The 25,803-nt window shown below is 36.0% G+C and overlaps 1 protein-coding gene across 8 annotated transcripts in view; it reads left to right on the top strand.

Annotated features, from left to right (window-relative positions):
• Positions 1–25,803, top strand: part of LOC148942426 (protein argonaute-2-like) — a 122,691-nt gene that overhangs the window by 52,773 nt on the left and 44,115 nt on the right. For all 8 annotated transcript variants that reach the window (XM_089103509.1, XM_089103508.1, XM_089103507.1 and 5 more), the window contains 5 exons: positions 1,977–2,191; positions 8,414–8,606; positions 11,629–11,803; positions 15,303–15,518; positions 23,807–24,018. In XM_089103509.1, the coding sequence (XP_088959635.1) occupies positions 1,977–2,191; positions 8,414–8,606; positions 11,629–11,803; positions 15,303–15,518; positions 23,807–24,018 (1,011 nt within the window). The remainder of the gene's footprint in view (positions 1–1,976; positions 2,192–8,413; positions 8,607–11,628; positions 11,804–15,302; positions 15,519–23,806; positions 24,019–25,803) is intronic.

The following is a 25,803-nucleotide window of genomic DNA, read 5'->3' as shown; positions in this document are numbered from 1 at the left end:
GTTTTCGAAGTTTCTACGACAACTTCTTCGATAAGAAGTGCCCTGCTCTAAAGGAAAAAAATAGTAAATGATATATTGTGCCAACATCGTTCTTATATTCCCTCAGGGCATAACTTAAAAACCATGCCTTGTGGGTTGTGGGGGAGTGTCCTCCTCAAAAATATATTTTCTATCTGGAAATCAACAACGCTGAACAAAATGGCTATCTCAAAATCTTGATTGGATGTGTTGGGGGAAATGAGGGGCGTGGAGGGGGGGGGGGCTAGTTGCCCTCCAATTACTTTTGACTATTAAAGAGGGCACTAGCCCTTTCAATTTACAATTGAATGAGTCCTTTTTTGAAGTTTCTACGACAACGCCTTCTATAAAAACTTTATATGCCCCCAGGGTATAACTTAAAACCCTTGCCCCGAGGGTAGTGGGGGACTGTCCTCCTCAAAAATATATTTTCTGTTTGGAAATCAACTATGCTGAACAAAATGGCTATCTCAAAATTTTGATTGGATGTTTGGGGGAATGCTGGGCGTGGGGGGGGATAGTTGCCCTCCAATCACTATTGACTATTAAAAAGGTCACTAGCCACTCCAATTTCCAATCGAATAAGCCCTTTTAGAAGTTTCTACGACAACTCCTTCGATACGAAGTGCCCAGGTATGGAGAAAGAAGAAAAATAAATAATACACTGTGCCCACATCGTTCTTTACTTAGGCAGCGCTATCGTGCTGCCTATGAAAAAGTGTGAATTTTTAACTGGCTCTTGTGATTATTTTCAGTAATTTCATAATTCTTGAATTCAAGGGTGCCCGCTAGAATTTTTACGGTTGGGAGGGGGGTTGTAGAAATGATATTCCTTGTTGCTTTATATGGGAGACTTAAATTGTCATTAAAGGCGTTTTCATAATCAAAAACCCTATATAGGCTCCAATTGTGCAATTTTCATTTGGTGTGGTAACATTGTCGTGGGATTTTAGGCTATTTTTATTTTTTTCAAAATAGCCAAATTCCCTCCTCAATGCCTCGCTTATTACGCTAAAGTTTGGCTTTTTGTCGCAATTTTTAAAGAACGAGTCCTGAAAACAAAATAAGAAACTATATATATATATATATATATATATATATATATATATATATATATATATATATATATATATATATATATATATATATATGTATATATATTTCTTGCATGCATTCCTTGTATGTCTTGGGACTATCGGGTGTAGTTCAGAAATGAGTTTTGGCGCTAGGCAAGGGCATTTAGGTCAGGGTAATAAATTATTTATTACCCTTGCCTAGCTGCCCCTAGGAAGGGGTAAAAAAGAGAGGGAGTCTTTATTTCACAGAATACGTTGGTTCAAAAAGGAATGATAACGAAGTTTCGAAAGAGATTGTAACGGTAGTCAAATAAGGTTTCTACGTTGGAAGTCTTGAAGCAACGTCAGTTAAGGAACCTCAGGGATCCCTTAATGCACAGTGGCGCTGATTCACGAAAGTGTAGGGGAAGGGGCACAAATTATCCAGTTAGCCATGATAAAATAGAATATAGCTAAGAAGGTATATTTCAAAATCTAGGGAGTCAGTTTCCAACTGCCTCCCCCTTGCCCCCCCGTCCTAATTGTCGTCCCCGTTGATGCAATAACTAGTTAAGCCGCAAATTTCCTTATTTTTACATAGTATTGACTTACGCTATTATCCAGAATGGAATAGTGTAATGCAGTAGATTTGTCCATAAATGTTATTGGTTTGCCCCTGCATTGCTAGGTATACCCCTTGAGTGTTTTTCTAACAACGACAGATCGTCCACATGTTTCCACCGAATTTGATTTTCTTGGATTTGTATTTTGACAGCTGTGAACTTGGAGGGACTCACTTTTAGTGTGGTAATCATCTTGAACCCCTTGTCAGCTCGAGAACTTAGTAAGTCCTTGAGGTTTGAGTTTCTGATCCCACTGCTTTCTACAGCCTTTTTTTTTTAGAATGTCTATGGAAGAGGCGTGTTCCAGAAGCAGAAAGAGCAGTTTTCGTCCCTACAACCCTGTAAACGACCTGATGGTGGAGGTACCTGGGGAAGGCCGATTAAACTGAGGGTGAATCACTTCCAACTGGAGTTACAAGGCACGAAAAGGGCTTATCACTATGACGTTGAAATCAACGAAAAGGGGAGGCCAATGCCAAATAAGGAACTACGAAGGTATGTTGAGAGTCCGAAATAAAAGAAGGATATGCGCAAGGTTGCCACCCTTAGTGATTTATCACTATTTCTAGCGATCTTCATACTACCCTAAAATCACTAAATCAGCACATGAATCACTATATCATAGCAGAAAATCATAAAATCAACCAAAAAGTTCAAAAATCTAGTGATTTTTCCCAGGTGGCAGCCCTTGCTATGCGAAATAATTGTATTGTTATTTTGCGTGGTATATGTCATTTTCTAGTTACTAATTAGCAGATTAATTTAGTCGGTGCAGGCGTCGTTTCTTCCAATTGTCTTATGAATGAATCAAGAATTTGTTTGCTAACTGCCTACTAAAAACTTACTACAGCACCAATCTGTCTGAGGCCAAACATAGTTGCGCCTACTTTTAATTTGTTTAGTTAATGTCGTTTCTTAATTGATGTAGTGGCTTGTAAATAATAGTAATGAGCAAGGCCGTATCCAGGGGGGTAGGGGTTTGAGCCCCCCCCCCCCCGAAAATTTTGTCCGACTCTGAAAAACGTAACAAAAATGAATATAAACATATTTTTTTAACCCCCGCCCCGAAATTTTTTTATACATCCTCCCCACCCCCCACCCACTCCCGAAAAAAATTCTGGATACGACCCTGGTAATGAGGTTACTTTATTCTGCACTGTGAATATATTTAATAACACTAATATTGAACACCGTTTTCTTTCTTTTAGTGTGAAGTGATACCATGTTAAACATTTAATATTTATGGCATCGGGCCGTAAGAAAATTTGTGTTTCATTCTTATTGTCTTGTAGCTAGTAAAGAAGAGGAAGCCGTTGCCACTTTGTCATCTTAAAGTAATGAGCTGCCTTGAAATTTAGAATTAGCGGAAATTATTCAATATGTTAGGGGGGGGGGGGTAAAAAATGGTCCTGAAGTATGGGCACTCCTAAAATTAGATGAAGATTTTCTAGCTGTTTTCCAGAGAAATAGCCAACGGATTGTTCTGGACACCCGACTGACTGACCGTATTTCGAACAGTAGGCTGTACAAAAAGTGCGGTTCAATCCCACTTTCTAGGACTATAATGAGAAAAAGGTTGAGCTAGGGCACTATGCGGATGAAGGATGACTGACTGCCGAAGATGGTCCTTTTTGGCCAACCGTCAAGGGCTAAATGGAAAGCAGGTTGTCCGTGATGCGGGCCAGAGGATGTCATACAGAAAGATTTAAGGGAAATGGGAACTTCGTGGGAGAGTGTAAAGAGCTTTGAATGGATTCCAATGAAGGAGGAGCGTGTTTAGCTTTGTTGGCCTCAGGCGGCTTTGTGCTGCGGTGAATTGTTAGGAATATTTGCAGTTAGGGGGTAGTCCCCTCCTCAACCCTTCAAATTTAACGACGCTCGTGTTTCAGGAGTCGTGCGAAAAATTTTGGGAAAAGTCCAGCTTTAGCGTAAAGAGCAGGAGATGAGGAAGGGGCAAAGAAAAATACTATATGTAAGCAACGGGCAAATTTCATAACTTATCAGATCTTTTCTCAGTGTTTACGGAGGTCATGTCATTCCCAAAGGGATAATTATACGGTTGTCTCAATTTTTATGGGATGTTTTCGGGAGAAAAGGGGGCGTTGAAGGGGGTTAGCAGTCCTCCATTATTTTTGTTCAGTTAAAAGGGGCACTAGAACTTTCAATTTCCGTTCAACTGAGCCTTCTTCCCGATCTTCTAGGATCATTGGTTTGGTACAATCACCCCTGGAAAAAAACGTGTCTGTGATCTTTCTTCTGGCTAAAAACACCAAATTCCACATATTTGTTGATGGGAGTTAGGATTTTTCTTGGGGGGAAGTACCGGCCCCTGCGTTCGTCCCTGGTGTAGCACCCGTACACAGCTTCCAACTCATTCTAGGTTTTGCCTAGGTTTGCCTTTCGAAAAAAAATATTCAGTTGTAACTCAATGTTCAGCTTTTTTTTTTTTTTTTTTTTTTTTTTTTTTTTTTTTTTTTTTACTGTTAGATTGACTCAAACATTTGTCAAAAAATGACTATGCTGAAGATTTGCTGTGGACGTGCCAAAGCAGTGGAATAATATTCCATCGCTTTGATAGGTGAAGGCCGTTATTTCTGGAATATTTGCCTATTCCAACAGAAATTTTTTTATAGCAAATTGCTAGGTTAGCTACAATATTAGTATCTGTATTCTTTGAAACGATATTTTAATAGGATTCATTACCTTAAACATCATTTTGTAAGTCTCAACATCAGCTGACTGTCTCATAGGCAGAAGATCCATTAGCGAATTCTCCCACGAGACTACTTATCATTGAAAACTATTGAGAATTTGTTATTTGATTATGAAATTTAATTGATCAAATTTTAATTAACTTTAATTAGGCAATGTGGGTTGCATTACAGAAAATTCGAAAGGTTCTCAAATTCATGAAATGACATTTCTTTCGAGGTGATTTTTTGGCATTTTCTTAACAGATGTGCTATAACGGTTTTAGCGACAACCTTTTCGTGAGTTTTTAAAAGAAAATTCTGCTCCATTTAAAAAAAAAAACAATATTTACACTTCCTAATGATATAAGTTTCTTTAAAATTAAATATATCTATCTCCAGCACAAAACAAGAGAAGTCACCAAGTTTTCCTTAGATTTCAGAGAAAATATGTGTGAGCTTTTATTTTTCTGTCGTTTATTCGGATCGCTTATCCAAGCTCTACAAGTTATGGCAAGGCCGCCCAATCAATTCTAAATAGTTTGGCCTGAAACTTTATGGTATCGAATCCCCTTAAAGAAGAAAATTGGCAAGGACTAGTCCTAAGCTTAGACGCACTAATTCAAAATTAAATTTCAATTAATAACTTCAAAATCCAAGTTCAACAAAATAGCCGAGTTGAAGAAAAATAAAATGTGATTTTAGTTTTTAGTGTCATTTTGAATTTTAAGTTTAATCGGGTGTACATTTTCTTCAGAAGCCAGTCTTGAAACAAGTTTGCTGTAGTTTAAGGTCTGTTTCAATCTTACTAATTGTAATGCCCATGCCACATCATAGTCACATTTAACAATAAAGAAAGGCAAATATCATGAATAAAAAGACAATTGTCGCGATTTTAGCGCCACACTTGTATTTAAAAAGCAAAATATTAAAATTGCTTAAAACGAGTTTAAAGAGTTTGCACAAATAGTAATTTCTGTCCAACTGTTCTCTACTAATACTAAGTCTTCTTAACTTTTGTCAGATTCCTCTCCCAGATAGAAAAAAAAAACTGCGCTTCTAAGTTTCCGTCTTTTCTAGTTTTAAACATTATGCCTTAAACCTTGACTCTGATTGGTCAGTCAAGAAATTTATGTTTAAAAGTTGAACTATGTTCAACAAATTACGAATGGTGAACGAAATTGGCGCTGTAGTCGTGCGTAATTTTCATTTTATCGACAAGTGTGACTATAATGTGGCACGGGTATAAGGATTATGGTTGTGTACAAGTCTTTTGGACTACATCATTAACAGATAAGTCCTTAGGATTACAGGCATTTAAAAAAGAAAAAAAACATAGCATACGCTTTTTTGTCACGACTAGAAAAAAATATATTGCCTCCTTCCCCTTAAACTAAATTTGGGATTCCCATACCCTTCCTACATAACGTGTTGAAAATTAATTCCGCCCCCATCCATCAGATAAAAAAATGGTAGAATCACTTATTAGTGTAAGATTAAGAAAAATTCATTTAATTGATATAATTAGTGAATATAATGATGAAGGTTTGGTAATTAGTGTTGTATCTGATCTCACTTTCTCACAGCAAACTACTACAAAACTTAAAAACTGCCACAAAACGCCAAATGATAGATGGCGCTGATTTTTTGTTGACTCTAGCGCCACTTTTCACACTTATGAGTTACCAATACTCTCTGGTCTGTAACATATTAATACACAGTGTCATATTCCATGAAAAGAGTTTTTCGATAAGTAATATAAATAATCATAAATTAATAACTTTTATATAGTTTGAGAAACCAACAAAGGGAATTATATATCAGAACTGGTAAAACATTGGTTAGGGGGAAACAATAATTGATTGGAAAAACACCAATAATTGATTTTTATGGAAAAGATAGCACCGAATCCCACAAAAATTGGAATGATTGGATGAAGGGTACACTCCCACCTTACATATGGGTCTAAGCTAACAAATAAAATTTCATTCAATGAAGTAATTGTGTTAATAAATTAAAAAGGTGTGTACTGATAATAAATTTATAATATTAATAATAAATTTATAATATTAATAATAAATTTCACTTCCCCAGCCTTTAAAGTTGTATGGGTTTATCGTGCAGTGGATGCCAACACTTTCAAAGGTGTGTGTATATACATACTTAATTAACTAAACACAAAAATTAAAGCTAGGAAAAACTATCATGCAGAATGAATGGGAGGGGTCTTTGCCTCTCCAAAATGTCCCGCTTAACGAATTGTTATACAAATCTTCCTTTACTTCCTTTACTGTAATCCGAATCCGTAATCCCCTCCAGGATTTTGACAAAATTACGCCATGACCTCTATTCCCTTTTGAATCAAAATGATTGACCAAATACCTTCCTGGGACATGCTTTAAAAAATGACGGCATCACATTTACAAAAACAGTGAAAATATCTGAAAATGATAGTATAAACTTAAAGTGAGGAAAAACTATCAAAGCAGAATAGATGGGAGGGGTCTTTGTCCCTCCCATCTGACAGGAGTCCCAAAAGTCCCACTTAACGAATTGTTATATTAATCTTCCTTTACTTAATCCTAATATATTTTTATCGAGTTTTCTAGGGAGTTATTAGAATATAAGCTAAGTCATTCGCATTACACGCATTTCAAAGAAAAAAAACAGCATACGCTTTTGTTGTCATATCTAGAAAAATATTCCTTCCCTTTAAGCTAAATTGGGGATTCCCATGCCCTTCCTACAAAACTGTTGGAAGTTAATTCCGCCCCCATCCATCAGATAAAAAATGATAGAATCACCAAAACTATGATTAAAATTCCGCTTTATTTTACTGAAACCTATTGCATATGTATTTATAAGTACAGGCTTCAGATGCCCGTTGTAAATGACGAATGATGTTTTCAGAGCAAAAAATTATTGGCTATGAATGTCTAGATCTTCTTATCTAGTGCTTCACAGTTCTTTCTATGGACTTCCCTACTGCATGAGTTAAATGAGGTAAGATGGAAAACTCAAAGATACAAAGGTAAAGATAAAATTTGAAATTAGAAGATATAAAACAAATGGAAAAATCAAGAAAACTAAAAAAAAATTCTGTTCAGAAGGCCTGAAAAAAGGCCAAAACCTTATTAAATAAACATGCTGTCAGGAAAAGATTATTATCTTGACACCAAACTTGTGGCTCTACATAAGAAGCCTTAATGTTACGTTAACAAGATTTCGCGTATGTGTTACGTTGCTAAAAAAAAAAAATCAACATAGCTCCATGAAAATATAATAAATTTCCAATATAATATATTCCAATATAGCAAATACTCAAAATAAAATATAATTTCGGTTATTAAATTTCTCAAAAAAATCAATAAGCTTGAAGACCTCTCAGGCTTGATCAGAGCTTAGATATCCATTCCACTTTCTTTATTTTTCAATAGTTTCTATGATGATTATAATGATTTAATGATTATAATGATGATGATAATGATTTTTAACGATGATTAAAATGGCATAATGGATTGTGTCGTCAGCCTAGTAGGCTAAGAAATCGACTAACGATCAGAGTTGCCAACAGCTGACGTCTAAAAAGAGTGTAAATCAAAGCCAAAAAAGAGTGATTTTTGAAAAAAAAAAGAAAAAAAGAGTGCGAGTAAAAAAATTGCACCCAATCCCCTCTGAGATAAAAATGAGTGTATTTCACACGAAAAGTGTGCAAGTTTGCGACCGTGTTCCTTGGGTTAAATGCACTTCTGACAAAGTTGCCAACTACTGACGTTTAAAGCCAACAAAAACTAACATCCAAAAAGAGTGTTTTTTACTCTTCCGCCTCCCCTCTGAGGTAAAAAAGAGAGCATTTTACACGAAAAGTGTGCAAGTTTGCGACCGTGTTCCTTGGGTTAAATGCACTTCTGACAATGTTGCCTACTACTGACGTTTAAAGCCAACAAAAACTAACATCAAAAAAGAGTGCATTTTACACGAAAAGTGTGCAAGTTGGCAACCCTGCTAACGATCCTATTCTTTCCAGGGCGACAATGCACCATGTTTTTTCACATGCCAGTTTTGCCGAACACTTCCCCAGAGATTGTTGTGTCTTTGATGGGATGAAGTCGATGTATTCATGCAGGAGGTTGAAGTTTCGGGAACAAGCATTTCCAGTGACGATTAATTACGAGGAAAGAGAGAGGGAATTTGAGGTTGTTGTTAAAATTGCTGCTGAGGTCAGTAATATTTTAGCATTATTTTTTAGTTTCAAATTAATTCAATTGAGCTTTATATTACAAAAAACTTGTTGCTTAGTGTTTAGTACTGTAATTGTATAGATTAAATTTTATAATTTTAATTTAATATATATATTATATATATAATATAATAATTATATTTAATATAATTAATATATAAAAATCAATCTGTTTGATTTAAATAATTATAGTTTTTAATTGTATAGACGTTCTAAAATAATTAATCAGTAGATAATCAGTGAAGTTTTTTGTTTCATTTTTGAAACATTTAGGATATAAGTAGTTTTAATGATAATAATTTATTTATACCCTTTTTACAAGCATAAAATGCTGATAGAGGAGTAAATATAGGAAAAAGGCAAAAATACACAAACACTAACAAAATACAACATAGGATATAAAAGATGCAATGAAAACACCTCTGATGAATAAAAATACTATAATAATCATAGGCAGTGCGATAGCGTTGCCTACGTAAAGAACGATGTGGGCACAATGTATTATTATTTTCTTTCTTTTTTTTCTCCATACCCGGGCACTTCGTATCGAAGGAGTTGTCGTAGAAACTTCGAAAAGGGCTCATTCGATTGGAAATTGGAATGGCTAGTGCCCTTTTTAAAAGTCGAAAGTGATTGGAGGCCAACTAGCCCTCCCCCCATCATTCCTCCAAACACATCCAATCAGAATTTTGAGATATCCATTTTGTTCAACGTAGTTGAACGTATTGAAAATTAGGTCTTTTAGGATGATAACCCCCTCAGAGCCCTCATTGCAGGTGTTGTAAGTTATACCCTGGGGGGATGTAAGGTTTATATAGAAAGTTGGTGTATAAATCATAGGCAGCGCGATCGCGCTGCCTAAGTAAAGAACGGGGACACTCGAGAACGAGACAAGAAACGGAGACTAAGTAAAGAGGAGGACACTACCCCACAACCCTCAGGGCAAGGGGTTTTTTTATACCCTGGGGGCATATAAGAACGATGTTGGCACAATGTATTATTTATTAATTTTTTCCTTTAGAGCAGGGCACTTCTTATCGAAGAAGTTGTCGTAAAAGCTTCGAAAAGGGGTCATTCAATTGGAAATTGGAGTTGCTTGTGCCCTTGTTAATGGTCAAAAGTGCTTGGAAGGCGACTGACACCCCTTCCACGCCCACCATTTCTCGAAACACATCAAATCAAAATTTTGAGATAGCCATTTTGTTCAGCGTAGTTAATTTCCAGATAGAAATTATGTTTTTGAGGAGGACAGTCTCCCACAGCCCTTAGGGCAAAGGTTGTAAGTTATGCCCTCGGATCATATAAGGTTTTTTATAGAAGGTGTTATCGTAGAAACTTCAAAAAAGACTCATTTGATTGGAAATTCTAAGGGCTAGTGCCCTTTTTAATAGTCGAAAGTGATTAGAGGGCAACTAACCCGCCTCTCACGCCCACCTTTTCCCAAAACGCATCTAATCAAAACTTTGAGACAGTCATTTTATTCAACGTAGTTTTAAGTTCTGCAAATTAGGTCTGAGGATGACAACCCCCACCCCCCCACAGCCCTCAGAGCAATGGTTGTAACTTATGCCCAGGGACCAAATAAGGTTTTTATATAACGCGTTGTCGTAGAAACTTCAAAAAGGGCTCATTCAATTGGAAATTGAAATGGCTAGTGCCTTTTTTAATAGTCGAAAGTGATTGGAAAGCAGCAAACACCCCTTCCACTCCCACGATTTCCCCAAACATCTCCAATAAAGATTTTGAGATAGCCATTTTCTTCCACGCGGTTCAAAGTTCGGGAAATTATACCTTTGAGCAGGACATTCCCCCCACAGTCTTCAGGGCAAGGGTTATAAGTTATGCCCTGGGGGCAAATAAGGTTTTTATTCAAATCTTTGTCGTAGAAACTTGAAAAAGGGCTCATTCGATTGGAAATTAAAAGGCCTAATGCCCTTTTTAATAGTCGAAAGTGATTTGAGGGCAACTAACCCCCCTCTCATGTCCATCTTTTCCCCAAACACATCCAATCAATATTTTAGATAGGCATTTTATTCAAAGTAATTGAAAGTTTTGGAAAATTATGTCTTTAAGGATGAAAACTCCTCCCCCCCACACAGCCCTCAGGGCAAGGGTTGTAAGTTATGCCCTGGGGGCATATAAGGTTTTTGTTGAAAGCGTAGAAACTTCAAAAAGGCTCATTCAATTGGAAATTGAAAGGGATAGTGCCTTTTTTAATGGTTGAAAGTGATTAGAGAGTGACTAACGCCCCTCTCACGCCCACCATTTTCCCAAACACATCCAATAAAAATTTTGAGATATCCATTTTCTTCAGCGTAGTTGAAAGTTCTTGAAATTAGGTCTTTTGGGATGATAACCCCCTCAGGGCCCTCAGTGCAAGGGTTTTAAGTTATGCCCTGGGGGCATATAAAGTTTATATGGAAAGTTGTTGTAGAAATTTCAAAAAGGTCTCATTTGGATGGAAATTGAAGGTGTCCTTTTTGATAGTAGAAAGTGATTGGAGAGTAATTAACCCCCCTCTCACGCCCACCATTCCCCCGAACGCATCCAATCAACATTTTCCGACCGCCATTTTGTTCACCACAATAGAAAGTTCTGGAAATTAGGTCTTTGAGGATGACACCTTCCCCCCCCCCCTCCAGCACTCAGGGCAAGGGTTTTAAGTTATGCCCTGGGTGCATATACGATTTTTATTCAAAATTTTGTCATAGAAACTTCAAATGGTTCGATTGGAAATCGAAAGGCCTAGTGCCCTTTTCAATAGTCGAAAGTGATTGGAAGGCTTGACATTTTTATAGTAAAGATTGATGTGGGTACATTGTATTATTATTTTTTTTTTTTTTTTTTTTTTTTTTCTAAGCTAGAGCTAGCTGAACTTTTTTTTTACGTTTATTGTTGCATTTGCCAATTACCAAGGGACATTTGGCAACTTTCTGTAGACACTCGCTACTTTATGGTCTAGTCACAGCGTCAGTTCAGCTAAGAAACCAAACCCTTTCTAGATCGATCTTAACACTATTGCTGCGTATATACAAAGAGGATCAAGTGTGGATATACCTCAAGAGGGAATACACTGTCTGGACGTTGTTTTACGATATCATCAAACGTACAACATGCAATATGTTCCGGTGACAAGGTCGTTGTTCAGTATGAATCAGCCAATGCTCGCTGAACTGGGTAAGATAATTTGTTTTGTGTGCTTTATTCAGTAATTTATCAATTTTTAAAATAATATATATTATATTATGCTTAATAATATTATACTTAAAAATAATAATATTTTTTATTATATTATTAATAATACACAATAATAATATCATATTTAACTATATTATACTTAAAAATATTAGTTGGGCTATTGCGTTCCTTTTTGATTGACATACGACACAAATGAAGACTCTTTTCGTGCGTTTACCGTAGACTGTATTTATGGTAACTAGTAGAGGAGTTTTCATGGAGATGAGTTGTCATGGTTTTTTTTTTTTTTGCCAAAATCATTCAATTTTTAAACAGGTCTAAACTGGTATTTTTTCTTGGTTTTGGTTAATCGCATTATGTTAAAGCAAAAAAGGCAATGTATCAGATACCCCCTTTCCCGGTAAGAATTATTATATAAAAGATCTTAAGTTGAACCTCCCAGTCATGACAAAAAACAAAGAAATTAATATAAAGACGACAAATGGGTCTATGGCCAGTAAATGAAAACGAAGAGAAACAACAAAAATCAAACGAAGATTTCACCCGTATGCAACAAGGCGTCTTCAGCGTAGAAAAAAAAAACTAGAAACTAAAACAAACAAATATAACTAATAAATATATATAAAACTAAAATAGACTAATATAAAGTATATAATGTACTTTTACTTACATTTATAATCGACAGCTACCTTCATGAAACCACAAAAGTAACTGAAGTTCAGATATTCCTCTCTTACAGGATTATAAAATGTGATAACACCCCTCTGTTTATTCGCCCCATATTCAAATTCAGGGCTCCCATCTGAAATAACTATCCTCCTTTTCCCTCACTAATAGCAGTGAACTTCCAATATTAATTTATGTAACTACCAAGGCTTTCTCCAGGGGGGTTGAAAGTTTGAGAACATTTTCTTATAGATTGTGATAAGTACACTCCCCAAAGACTAATTCTCAGCACATTTTTCATGAAAGAAGAAAATAGATGTAAATTTCATTTTGGGACGATTTGCCAATAAGAGTGACAATAAGACACAGATCCTATAGTTGGTGGCACAGTTTATAACTGCCATTGGGAGATTTAGCACAATGTGGTGGAAAGAATAACCATGATTAATTAATCTGATAGAGTAGATTATTAACCAAAGAGGGATCCAGATTTAATGAAAGAAAACCCAAGTGACCCAGTAGTCAGGGATCTTTTGCAATTTCATACTTTTACGATTGGCAGCTACCTTCATGAAACCACAAAAGTAACATTATTTTTAGGCGTGGTTACTACCACTGATTTGGTAGTAACCACACCTAAAAGTGATAGTAACATCCGTTACTTCTGTGGTTTCATGAAGGTAGCTGGTTAAGTAAAGGAAGATTTGTATAACAATTCGTTAAGCGGGACATTTTGGAGAGGCAAAGACCCCTCCCATTCATTCTGCATGATAGTTTTTCCTAGCTTTAAGTTTTGTGTTTAGTTAATTAAGTATGTATATACTCACCTTTGAAAGTGTTGTCATCCACTGCTCGATAAACCCATACAAATTTAAAGGCTGGGGAAGTGAAATTCCTCCGACCTTTTTAATTTATAAATGTAATTACTTCATTGAATGAAGTTTAACTTGTTAACTTAGAACCATATGTAAGGTGGGAGCTTTCGGGAGTGTGCCCAATCATCCAAAAATTGTGTGGGATTCGATGCTATCTTTTTCATTGAAATCATTTATTGGTGTTTTTCCTATCAATTATTGTTTCCCCCTCTCTAATGTTTTACTAGTTCTGATATAGAATCCTCTTTGTTGGTTCTTCAAACTATTCAAAGGTTATTAATTTATTAAAAGGTTATTAAAGGTATTAATTTATGATTATTTATATTATCTTATATTACTTATCGGAAAACTCTTTCCATGGATCTGGCACTATGTTTTAATATGCTACAGACCAGAGAGTATTGATAACTCATAAGTATGGAAAGTGGCGCTAGAGTCAACAAAAATCAGCGCCATCTATTATTTGGCGTTTGGTGGCAGTTTTGAGTTTTGTAGTCGTTTGCTACGAAAAACTGAGATCAGATACTATTACTAATTACCTAACCTTTACCATTATATTTACTAATTATATCAATTAAATAAATTTTTCTTAATTTTATACTGATAATTGCAAAGAACGTCAAATGCTAGATGGCGTCAATGTTTTTTTCATCGATACTAGAGCCAGTTTCTACTCTTACATTCTGTTCACTAAGACAGGTGTGTTGCAGAAAATGCAACGTGGTGTTTTCAGCACTGCATCGTCGCAGCGGTGAAACTGCAGACTCAGTTGAAATCAAAAGTTGCATTTCCTAGAAAAAACATTGACGCCATCTAGCATTTGGCGTTCTTCGCTATTATGGTCCTATATTTCAAATTTACCATGATCTTTGCATTTGGTCACTTTTTCTGCATATAAGTCAATAAATTCAATTTTTATAACAAAATTGCCTTGTATGATCCCTGACATAGGATATTGTATCTTCCTCATGACTGTGGCCCAATTAAAATTCACAGTCTAGATCTACATAGCCTAAGGCTATTAGAGTAAAATTACCAAATCAACATTTGCATTTGTCAAAAAAAGGGTGGGAACACAGAATAGTAAAACTGATATCTCCCCGATTCCTTTTAGTGGGTTGTTAGCTTTGGTCACACTTATGTGGAATGCTTGGTGTTAAAACAGTCGAGTATACTTTTCACCACGTCCTATTGGGCGAATTCGTCTCCAGATTTCCTCCCAAGCCTTCTGAATTAAATAGGGTCTTTTATGCTTAATGTTTGATGGAATTTAAAAGCTGAAATCTGCCTTTCAACTGCATCCATGTTCTTTTCTTAAATAATTTGGAAGCGTTTTAACCGCATATGTTGGAAACGCATGCGTCTTGCGGAAAACCGCAAGGATGGGTGGCAAGAGACACATGCGTTCCTCCGCAAAACGCAATCCGTAGTGGGTTTCCGCAGATCCGTGCTCTTTGTGTATAGTAGGTTAGTACAGACGACATGTGCCATATCACAAGAAAGGGTGTCCTGAAGTGAAGCAGGCAAAAGATTAAGCTAAAAATTTACCCTGGTTGATGCATGTTCTGTGGTAGACTAATTTAATGTAAGAAGAATTAATATGAAAAGGAACAACGAAAATCACTTCTTTTTTTTGCATGGGTAGCACGGATGTGTCTCAATAGTTGGGAATTTAATTTTAGTCAGTAGTATCTCTTCCCCACTTTAAAAAAATTGTAGTATCATCGTCTTTTTGTTCTTCTTTTTAATTTTGAATGCGTTAAACCCAAATCTATTTCACACAAATGGGAAAACCGATGGTTTTCACAAAAATAATTGGGTTTTCCTCCAGGTATGACGGGATTTTTGGCTTGACTTTTGTTCTAAAAAAAACCTAAGGTTTTTTGAAGGTTTGACCGTGATTTGGCATCAAATTTGATACTGAATTGTATTTATAGGTGATGGTGCAGTGGTATGGTTGGGTCACTTTCAAAGTGTCCGAATGGGCACCCACATGTTTTTGAACGTGGATGCATCACAGAAGGCTTTCTACAAGGCAGATGACGTTATAAACGTTCTGTATGACGTGCTCCGTCTTAACCAAGAGTTTGGACCGCCTCGCCTCAACCAAGAACAAGTGAGAATGTTTGAAAGATACATAAAAGGCGTGAAAGGTAGGAATGAACTTTGTTTATCTTTCTGTTTTTGTAGGGGTATAGGGGGTACTCCTGCATAATTGTATGGGTATGTAGATTAAGATTGTTTTATCAGTGACAAATCGAAATGGCATTTTAATCCTTTTTGTGGATTTCCAGGATTGTACAATGAATCTTGGAAATTTTTCATGTAAATGATCTGTGATTATCGCAGCCCTCCCACGTGTGTACCTTGAGTGGTAATTCGTACAAAATTTAGATAAAGTTTCTTAATTAGATGATTTTTTTTTTTAGCTCCGTTAAATAGTAAATCAAAAGACGCTGTATGCATCCGGGTTGTCGAAAGGGTATGCTTGCAATGGCTGAGGGCTGTTTAGTTGAAACTTTCAGGAAATATTGAAACGCATGTTGGTTTAAATAAAAAAATACTTTATGTCAGGTTGTCAAAAGCGTGGATGCGTATATACTATGTTTAAGGTTATTAAGTTGAAACTTTCGGGATATGTAGAGGGGAATGTAAAATTAATTCAAAACATACTGTGTGCATCAAAAGGGCTAAAGGGATTGACAAAAGGGCATACATGCAATATCTCGGAATCGGCTAAGCGCATCAAGTCGAAACTTTCATGGAATGTTGAGGGGCATGAAATTACTATTTTCACCCGGGTTGTCATAAGCGTGTATTTGCTGTATCTCAGTAATGGTTAATGGTATTTAATTGAAACTTTCAAGGAATATTAAGAAGGATGTTGAACCAAATAAAAAAACACTGCTCATCCAGGATGTTGAAAGGGTGGATTTGCAATACCTCAGGAATGGCTAAGGGTATTAAGCTGGAAATCTTGGTATATTGAGGGGAATTTTGAACCGAGTCAAAAGATATCTTTGTACATCCATGCTGTCAAAGACTGTGTCTGAAATATCCCAGGATTAACTTAGGGTGTTAATTTGAAACTTTAAGGATGTGTCGAGTGGAATGTAAAACCAGATCAAAAGGTATTGTTGTCATCCAGACTGTTATAGGACCTATCTGCAATATCTTAGGTGCGGCAAGGGTATTAATTTGGAACTTCTAAGAAATATTGAGGGGGGGGGGGTTGAACTAAACTGTAATGCACTGTGTGCATCTAGGTTGACAAATGCGCATATCTGCAATTTTGAGAAACAGCCAAGGTTGTCAAGATGAGACTTTCTTCAAGTGTTGAGGAGGATATTGGGTTAAGTCAAAAGACACTATCAGGATTTAGGTCGTAAAAGCTCGTATATGCAATATCTTGTGAACAGCCAAGGTTGTAAAATTGAATCTTTCAGGGAAGGTTGAGGGAGATGTTGACCTAATTCGAAAGACGCAAAATCAAAGACATTAAAGGCCATACTGCCATTCGGGCTTTATCGAAAACATTGTATTTTGAACGTTTTTCTTTTATGACGTTAACTAGGTCAATGACACTGTTTGCATCCAGGTCATCTAAAGGGCGTGTGTGCAGTATCTTAGGTATGACTAGGGATAATAATTAACAGCTTAAGGGACGCAGCTGAAACTTTTAGGGACTTGCACGAGAAGATCGAATCTTCTTTTTCTTTTTACTTGGGGGGGGGGGGGGGGCAAGAAGCGTTTATCAAGGATAATCAATGTCTGAAGAAAAACGCGGGGGCATGGATCTTTTGTGTGAAATACTTGTTTCTAAAATTTTCCAGCCATTCACTTCATTAAAGTTCCAGCCAGGAACTTTAATTTTCTAGCCATGAAAACACTTCAATTAAAGTTCCAGAGAACTCGACCGGAACCAAATACGGTTAGATCGATTAATAATGTCTTTTAATTTTTTTAAACATTCATGACATTTTATTTTTTTTGAATATACCGTTGATTTTTTAATTAAAATCAAGTTGCCATCAATCCATGGCTAATTGGAGAAAAAGCCAAGACAGTTGATAGTCTGAGTGAGAGGCAAAGCTGGCATAAGCCTTTTTCAGAAATGTATAAGTCAAAACTGTTAATTATTGTGCTGAAGATGTATTTATTTTAAAAAAGTAAACAAAAAAACATAACAACCTCAAGGTTGTAACATGATTTAGGTCAGTTTGACTTCGGCTCTATAAATGGCCAAACATTATTTTGCCAAATTTTTGTCCATTATAGGTCAAATATTTTTGGCCTATAAATGGCCAAAAATAATTGTAACATGATTTAGGTCTGTTTGACTTCGGCTCTATAAATGACCAAAAATTATTTGGCCATTATAGGCCAAATATTTTTGGCCTATAAATGGCAAAAGCTAATTGTAGCACGATTTAGGTCAGTTTGACTTCGGCTCTATAAATGGCCAAAAATTTCTACCCAATTATTTGAATAATATTCATAGATATAAATATATTGCAACAATGTCGTAGGGCCATGGCAACATACAAAATATTACTCAAAACAACAATTCAAAATTCAACATTTCCCCCTTTAAAATTTTCTCTATTTGTCATTCCCAATTTAATACATTTTTTTTATGATTTAAATTTTCCCAATAATTTTCGAACCTATTATTGAAACAAACCAATCATCGTACCCCACATTATTTGAAAATGCATATTTAGAAATTCAGTGACTCGAGACAAAAGACCATAAGGTGAAACAGACCCTGACCTACTTTTCTTCACATGGGGCAAGGACTATCCATCTCTCCTACTATCCCTAAGTATTTTCTTCTTTCTAAAGTGCCTTCCCTCACCACTGATATGCCACTTAATTTTATGGTTATTTCATCCCGTCTTAAAATAAATATCTCAAGCCTAGACCTCCTTCCATTGCTGGTAAAGTCCGAGGGAGGTTGAAGCTGCGACATCACCCTGTTTTTTTTAATCTCTTGTTCTTCTGTTTGCTACTTTTAACTAATTTTGCTATATTCCCTATTTCCAGTCGTATCCTTGCCCCATTATTACAAAATCATGGTAACCCACATCCATATAAAATTGATCTCATCTGTGAGATCATAAGCTTTTCCCTCTACCCTGAAATACTTCCAGATAAGCTGCATTCACTAACCGCCAGGCTATTGAATTTCCCGCAAAAGCCTAATGGTGTGTTGAAATGTCCTAATTACTGCACTCTCTCTATTTTTTCCCCTTTCTCTAAACTTCCAAACTTCCATGCCATAGCTCTAAACAGGCGTTATTTTTCTCTCAAAAAGTCCCCTTTGTATTCCATATCTTCTGGTCCTAGACGCCCCTAGGTGGCTCTTTAGCAAGACCCCTGAAGCTTTCTAACCTTTATAACTCGCCAATTGGTCAGTCTACCCTTTTGAACTTGTAAATTTAAAGCCCAAATAAATAACTTTATTTACTACACCCATCTCTCTTTATAGGGCAAAACTTATTATTTTCCCTGTTATCTTTTCCAAGAACTAATATAGCGGATATATTTAAAACTACTTTTTCACTTTCCAAGTAATTATCCAAATATCTCGTATCTTTTGCAAACACAGAGCACAAGATACAGATAGATTACAAGATACAAGATACAGAGCAGATAGATTAGGCTCTGTGCAGATAGATCTGCACAGAGCCGACTTCTCCTGCAGATCTATATAACCTGAAAAAAAACCCAGTTCAATTGACATTAATTTACCTTTGGAACATTTCTATTTCCAAAAGACCATTATCATTAATAAAAATAGAAAAACGTGGAGATAGAGTGTACCCCTGGTTAAGTTATACCTTGCTTAAAACTGGCCTAGAATAATATGTCATTTAACAACCTCATAGATTGTCATTATAACTTGTACTAACCTATTTTGCATTCCTAACTTCCCTAACGCTTCTTTCGTCATACATTTTGAAACCTCTTCAAATGCTCCCCTTATGTTTAAAATGCCGTATATAACCTATACTGCGTATACTTTCTAATTAAAACGTGTAAGCAGAAAATTCATTCTGTCCTGCTATAACTTTCACTAAGCCCCGACTGGCATTCAGTCAACCGACCTTTTTGGTACAACCATTTATCCCTCCTAAGACACAGCATTCTACAAAATAACACTGATTGAATTGTTTCGATTTTTGCCATGTAGTTTTGTGTAAGGTTCTATCTCCTTTCTTGAAAAATGGGCTCATAATTATTACCTGTCAATTTTTCGACTTAATAGGTAGCCTATATTTAGGATTGTATAGAGTATTAATGCTGCTGACCATTTCAACAGCTTAGTTGGTAAGACGCTAGTATCCAGTGCTGGAATCTTTCTCATGCTTTGAAGGCTTGCCATATTTCTATCTGCCTAATAGGCTTTAGTAGTTTAGCGTCCTCCACATCCAACTCAATTTTGGCTATCTCTTTTAAGCTAGTTATCTCCTCATCAGCTTGCTCTTTGTACCTATTAGTACAAATTCGGTACGGGTTATATATATACTACTCTTACTACTACTACTAATATATATATATATATATATATATATATATATATATATATATATATGAATATTTATAATAACCTGAAAGAAGTTCAACAACTGAAGAGAGAAGTTCAAGAACTGAGCTTTGACCATTTAGAATCTTAAGGCCAGAATCATTACCTTTTACCTTTTTTCAGTGATTTTACTTTAAGAAGATGCAGCTGAGTCCAGTCAGTTTACAATAGGATATAATTAGACAGCTTATCCATGATGAGCTCAAAGTTCAAACCACTTTACCATCGTATTTTCTAATATAGTAATCTTATCTAATAATTTTACCTATTAATTAGTACTAATTAGTAATATAGTAAATTAGTAATCTTATCTTAAAGAAGATACAAATTGATTAGCGATTACTAATGCACAATGAAGACAATAAAAAGTTTAATTTCTGATCGTCTTTTAAATACTGCTGGGAAATTCGGCCCCCTCTTCATACAAATGTCCCTTCTCTAAATGAAACATCCTCCCACGTGATCCCCTCCTCCGACTCCCCCTCACCAGAAAAGATCCCTCCTGAAAACGTCTGCATACTTCCCAATAACCAATACTATATGTAAACAATGGGCAAAGTTCATAACTTGCAGCCCTTTCCCCAGGAACTGTGGGAGATTAAGTCATCCTCAAAGACAGATTTATTAGATTTTTGATTATGCTGAAGAAAATGGCTATTTTTTGACAAGATTTTTGGCTGAAGAAAAAGGGGTTATTCGTCATTTGTCTTGGAGTGTACAGAAAAGAGCGGCGATGAGTGGGAAGAATCGTATGGGTACCGGCCAACTATTTGTACTAATTTACTATATTTGTACCTATTAACCCTCTTTGTATTTTTCTTCCAATAAGTATTCTGGTGACGCATCTTGCCGGTGCCGATGCATCGGGCGAGGGAGCGTTTCAGTCAACTTTGTGTTGATTTTCTAACTAGCTTCCAGAACTTTATTACATCATTGACGCTAAATTTGTTAAAATAAGGCCTGAGAATTTTTTGAAGAGGGGGGGTGGGGTGTTAATCAAGATTTGGCCCCTGGCGCAAGAAGCCAGAACAGTCACTGATGTGCTTTTTCTCGCCACTGATATGGTTGAATCATGCGTCTTACAATCCTTTGTCTTCTCATCTCTTCATTTCTGAATGTATACATCCAGCCTGTATATCTCTCACTGGCATTCTTTCAGTTTTTCTTCGCCATCCTTATTTGTCTTAAAGTCATCTTATGTCCTATCTCATTATCCATTATTAATCCAACCTTTAAATTTTTTAATCCAATTTTGACCCACTTTTCCTTTCGTAATTCAGTTCTTATTTGTATGACTAATACTTTGGCTTGCTCTTTCCAGAAGAACGTTTGACCGCCACATAACGTTGCAAGTAAAACGCTCGTGAACTGGTCTCTCGCCTTGTTTAGCATTTAGTTAAAAAAATTGTTTGATGTCCATCATTCTGAGCCAATTCAGTGTTTTCATTGAATCTCTCGCAGCGAAGAACCTCCGTTAGTAGGATCTAAACTATAGAGAATTAAGTCCCACCTTTTAGGCTCATTTTAGCATTTTTCACATAGTTGAACCTGTAGACTTGACTTCTGCTAGAGCTCAGTTGAACTTATAGATTTCGCCTATGGTAAAGTTCAGTTGAGCCTATAGACTTCACTTCTGGTAGAGTTCAACTGAGCCCAATAGTTGAGTCTGTAGTCTTTACTTCTGCTGAAGTTCAGTTGAGTTTATAGACTTGGCTTCATAGTACAGTTGGGCCTATAGACTTCGCTTCTGGTAGAGTTCAGTTGAGCCCAGTAGTTAAGTCTGCAGTCTTCGCTTCTGCTAGAGTTAAGTTGAGCTCAATAGTTGAGCCTGCAGTCTTTGTTTCTGCTAGAGTTCAGTTGAGCCCATATACTTCGCTTCTGGTGAAGTTCAGTTGAACCCCTAGACTTCGCTTCTCGTAGAGTTCAGTTGAGCTTATAGACTTCGCTTCTGATATAGGACATTTTAGCCTATTGACTTCGCTTCTGGTAGAGTTCAGTTTAGCCCAATAGTTAAGCATGCAGTCTTCGCTTCTGCTAGAGTTAAGTTTAGCTCAATAGTTGAGGTTGAAGACTTCAAAAAATCCTTCTTCAGTTTTACATCTTCCCTGAGAACTATTCTATTGTAGAATCAATTCTTAAAAAAAAATAGTGGATAAAATGTTTCTGACATCCCCGCCGTGCAACGAGACAATTTCCATTCCACTCAATTTATAGTTGATTTCATATGGGTTTTTTGTAAAATTAGCAGAATTCATATCTAATCTGGAAATGCAATTTTAATTAAGGTAAAGATTACTTATCTTCTAACTTAATGATTCAAGTAAATTAGTCAAGCTCCTCTTAATTGGTTAATTATTATACATTAATCAGTTAACTTTGATGTATTAGTTTCGTCTTCTTCTTTTGCTGTATTAGTTTTTCAATTTTTCAAGTCCTTTCACTACCCGCGGAGTCAACTACTAGTTGAATGATTCGCGTCTACATAAAATTCAGTTGACTCAATGCCCAAGTTTATCGCAAGTTAACATGTGACCAGTAAAAAATTAACTTATTTATTTAAGATGTTAAGTGGCCAAAGAGTTAATTGACGGTTTTATTTTAATTAATTAAAACCTTAATTAAAATTGGTTGTAAGAAAATTTTCCAAATATAAATGGAAAACTAATTACTTAATTCCTAAGCAGAAAAACAGTCAAATTCACAAATATTTTGTAATGATAACTACAATTTTAAGTAAAAACGAACAGAAACTGACTTTTGAAAACTTTTCGACAATAGACGTTTTTAAAAGAAAAGTAAAGAAGTACATTAAACTAATGACGAGCAAAAGTAAAGTCACATACTATTAAACTTTAAACAAAAATCACTATCAGTGATTAAATGAGACCCTAATCGAATAGCAACTGTTACAAATACGAGGACGGTTAACGTCCCCTAAGTTTTGTAAAGGCCAGAGCGTCTTCGGTGCTTTTTTTTATGATGCCAATAAATGAAAAATTTTAAGGCATACAGGAATGAATTTCAATGACAAAATTGTTTATTTCTATTAGTTTTTTGTCAGTTATTTTGGTCATTATGATTTTTTTTTTATTATTATTAGTATTATTCTACAGCAAATAAACTAACCCACGCTGCATATTTTAAGAGAATATCTATTAACAACGCTTTATGTTCGTTTTAAGTTTGAATTAAGAGTTTACTTTATTTCGACTCGGCTTAGGATTCCTTGGTTTGTTTTCTTTGAAAACTTGTGTTTTTTTTTTTTTTTTTTTTTTTTTTTTTTTTTTTTATCTAATCCTATTGTGTGGCTGTGCTGTGACACTTCCTGCATTTTAATTCCATTGTAACTAGTTCATATGTTCGCGATAAGTTTTACTTCTCGTTTTGAATTGTTATCATTTAATTGTATTCCCTCTCTCTCTCTCTCTCTCTCTCTCTCTCTCTCTCTCTCTCTCTCTCTCTCTCTCTCTCTCTCTCTCTCTCTCTCTCTCCCCCTCTCTCTATATCTCTCTCTCGTCACGCGTCAACCCAAAATCAAGCCAATCCTTCATCTCATAAGTCTTCGACTATTTATTTTAGTTCTACCCTAGGAATGATGTATGGACGGATGATAGATAGACTTATCTATCAACAAATGAAACGACGTTGTTTTTATGTAATCCTAAAAAGGGCTTATCCCAGATTTGTCCTCACTCACTCGGACTATCTGTCTTTGTTTTTTCTCAAATTAGCCGTGGCTTAATGCTTGCCCGTAGCTACTTGATTTTAATTCTCATCCTCTTTCTCTCTTTCTTTCACTCTCTCTCTCTCCTTCCCTCTTTTCTATTTAATGGTTATATATTTCTTTTATAGTGCGGTTCCAAGTGGGAGCAATAAAAAGAGATTACAAAGTCAACGGTTTGCTGTCCCCTGCTAATGATACAAATGCTAAGTTTGATTACGAGGGTCAGTCAGTCACCGTCGAAGAGTACTTCGATAAGCATTATAAAGCAAAGCTTGAATATCCTCATTTGCAGTGCTTGTGGGTGGGTAGTGCCCAGAAACAATCAAGGGTGCCAATGGAGGTAAGCCTTTATGTGTTAATGCTTTTGGTCAAACCTGAATAACATCGTGTACTCATTGCTTATTTGTTTTCTTTCAACTTGGTCAAACTGGTCTCATATTTATTTTGTAACCCCCCTTCCCCCCGAGAAATATATATTCCTGATATTTTACTTTATACCGAAGGAAAAAGTCTTATCTCACGCTTGAACTCATGACACCGTTATTGAGAGTATGTTAGTCTACGATCAAAGCTAACCGGGCCTGTTAGTGGGTTTTCCACCTTCTTGCGTTCAAGTAAATACTCCCTCTTAAGCTAGCAATTTCACGACAAGCCAGCAGCTGCAACTAACAAAAGGACTATATACTCATTTCATCGGATTCGCTTGTCTCGGGTCTATCTATTCCCCAACCTAGAACTATGATATTACTTCGAATTTCTCATGTACTCATTGCTCATATGGAGAAGTATATGAACCACAATGAAAATCTTTTCGTTTCTTTGGCCTGGCCCTTAGACTGGCTTTGGACTGGCTTTTAGAATAGCTTTTGTGACTTATAAGAATTGCCCACTGTTTAGTTGATAATCTTCTTTGTGGTAATACTAAAGTGGTTTATTCCGCCTGAGAGGTAAATGATTAATGACAGCCCAGAAGTTGTCATGCATTTTTATCTCTCCCCCCCCCCCCTCCTGCCCAGTTTTAACTTCTTAAAGTACTAGAATCTTGAAGTAAATGTTTATCCAAATAAAGGCTGTTGAATGTTTTCTTAGGTTAGTGGTGATTTTAGTAGACAGGAGAGTGAGTTTGCAGATAAAAAGATAATATCTATCTTACAGTCGCTTTGTTATTTATAGTCCCTAGACCAGAAATTATAAGTTCTACTATAATCTATAAAAAAAATTACCACCTTATCATTAAACTAAATTTAAAATAGACCAATAAATTATAAACGAGTAAATTATGACATTCATCTTTCCGTCGGCAACAAATTATGAATTAAAATCCCTAGTTTCTAATAGTCCCTAGATTAGAATAGAAAAGCCAGCTTTGTGAATAATAGGTCTTTGCTCTATACCTCAAAAGCATCCACAACATTTCACTTTAAAAGGAAAGTCTGACTCTAGGATGTCTTATTTGTTGTTTCCCAGCCTGTTGTTTTGCTGTGTCTGCTAAGTCTGCTGTTCCAATTCATTCCCTTCCGTGTTAGCTAGATATATCTTTGACCTTTGGCTGATTCCCCTTTCCCCGTGAAAATAATTTTACGAATTACCTTTAAATCTGAATTAGGACTGGATAAAGGAACTGAAATCCCGCTGTGTTTCAGCCAACTGAGATTCAGTGCTTTGAGCTCTGCTGAAAGTATGGAAGACGATCTGAACAGAAATGAGGTTTAGTGTGGGGGCACAAGAGCACCTCTACCGTAATATTTGCTTGTGTCGTTAGAAAAGACATTGAGGAGGGCCGCGGGAAAGAAATGCCTCTGTCTTTTGGAAAATTACGCGGCTATAATTCATATATATCTCGCACAAACATAAAACAGCCCTTCCTCCAAATATCTCTATGCTGACGTTGGATTTTGAGATGACCTTAGAAACGACCGGATTATTTAGAGGCCATCATCACAGTCTTATCCAATTTATGACGTTGACGTTGGATTTTGACGTTGACGTTAGAAGAATTAAATAATGACCGGATTATTGAGAAGCTAGGCCATCACCATAGTCTTATCAAATTTATGGCGTTGACGTTGGATCTTGATGTTGACGTTAGAAGACTTAAATAACGACCGGATTATTGAGAGGCTAG

This window comes from Artemia sp. Qi Xiang Cuo, chromosome 17, assembly GCF_049724085.1.
Source record: "Artemia sp. Qi Xiang Cuo chromosome 17, ASM4972408v1, whole genome shotgun sequence".
Lineage (NCBI taxonomy): Eukaryota > Metazoa > Arthropoda > Branchiopoda > Anostraca > Artemiidae > Artemia > Artemia sp. Qi Xiang Cuo.
Note: the sequence above shows the minus strand (reverse complement) of the source record. Positions and strands in the feature narration are given on the sequence as shown.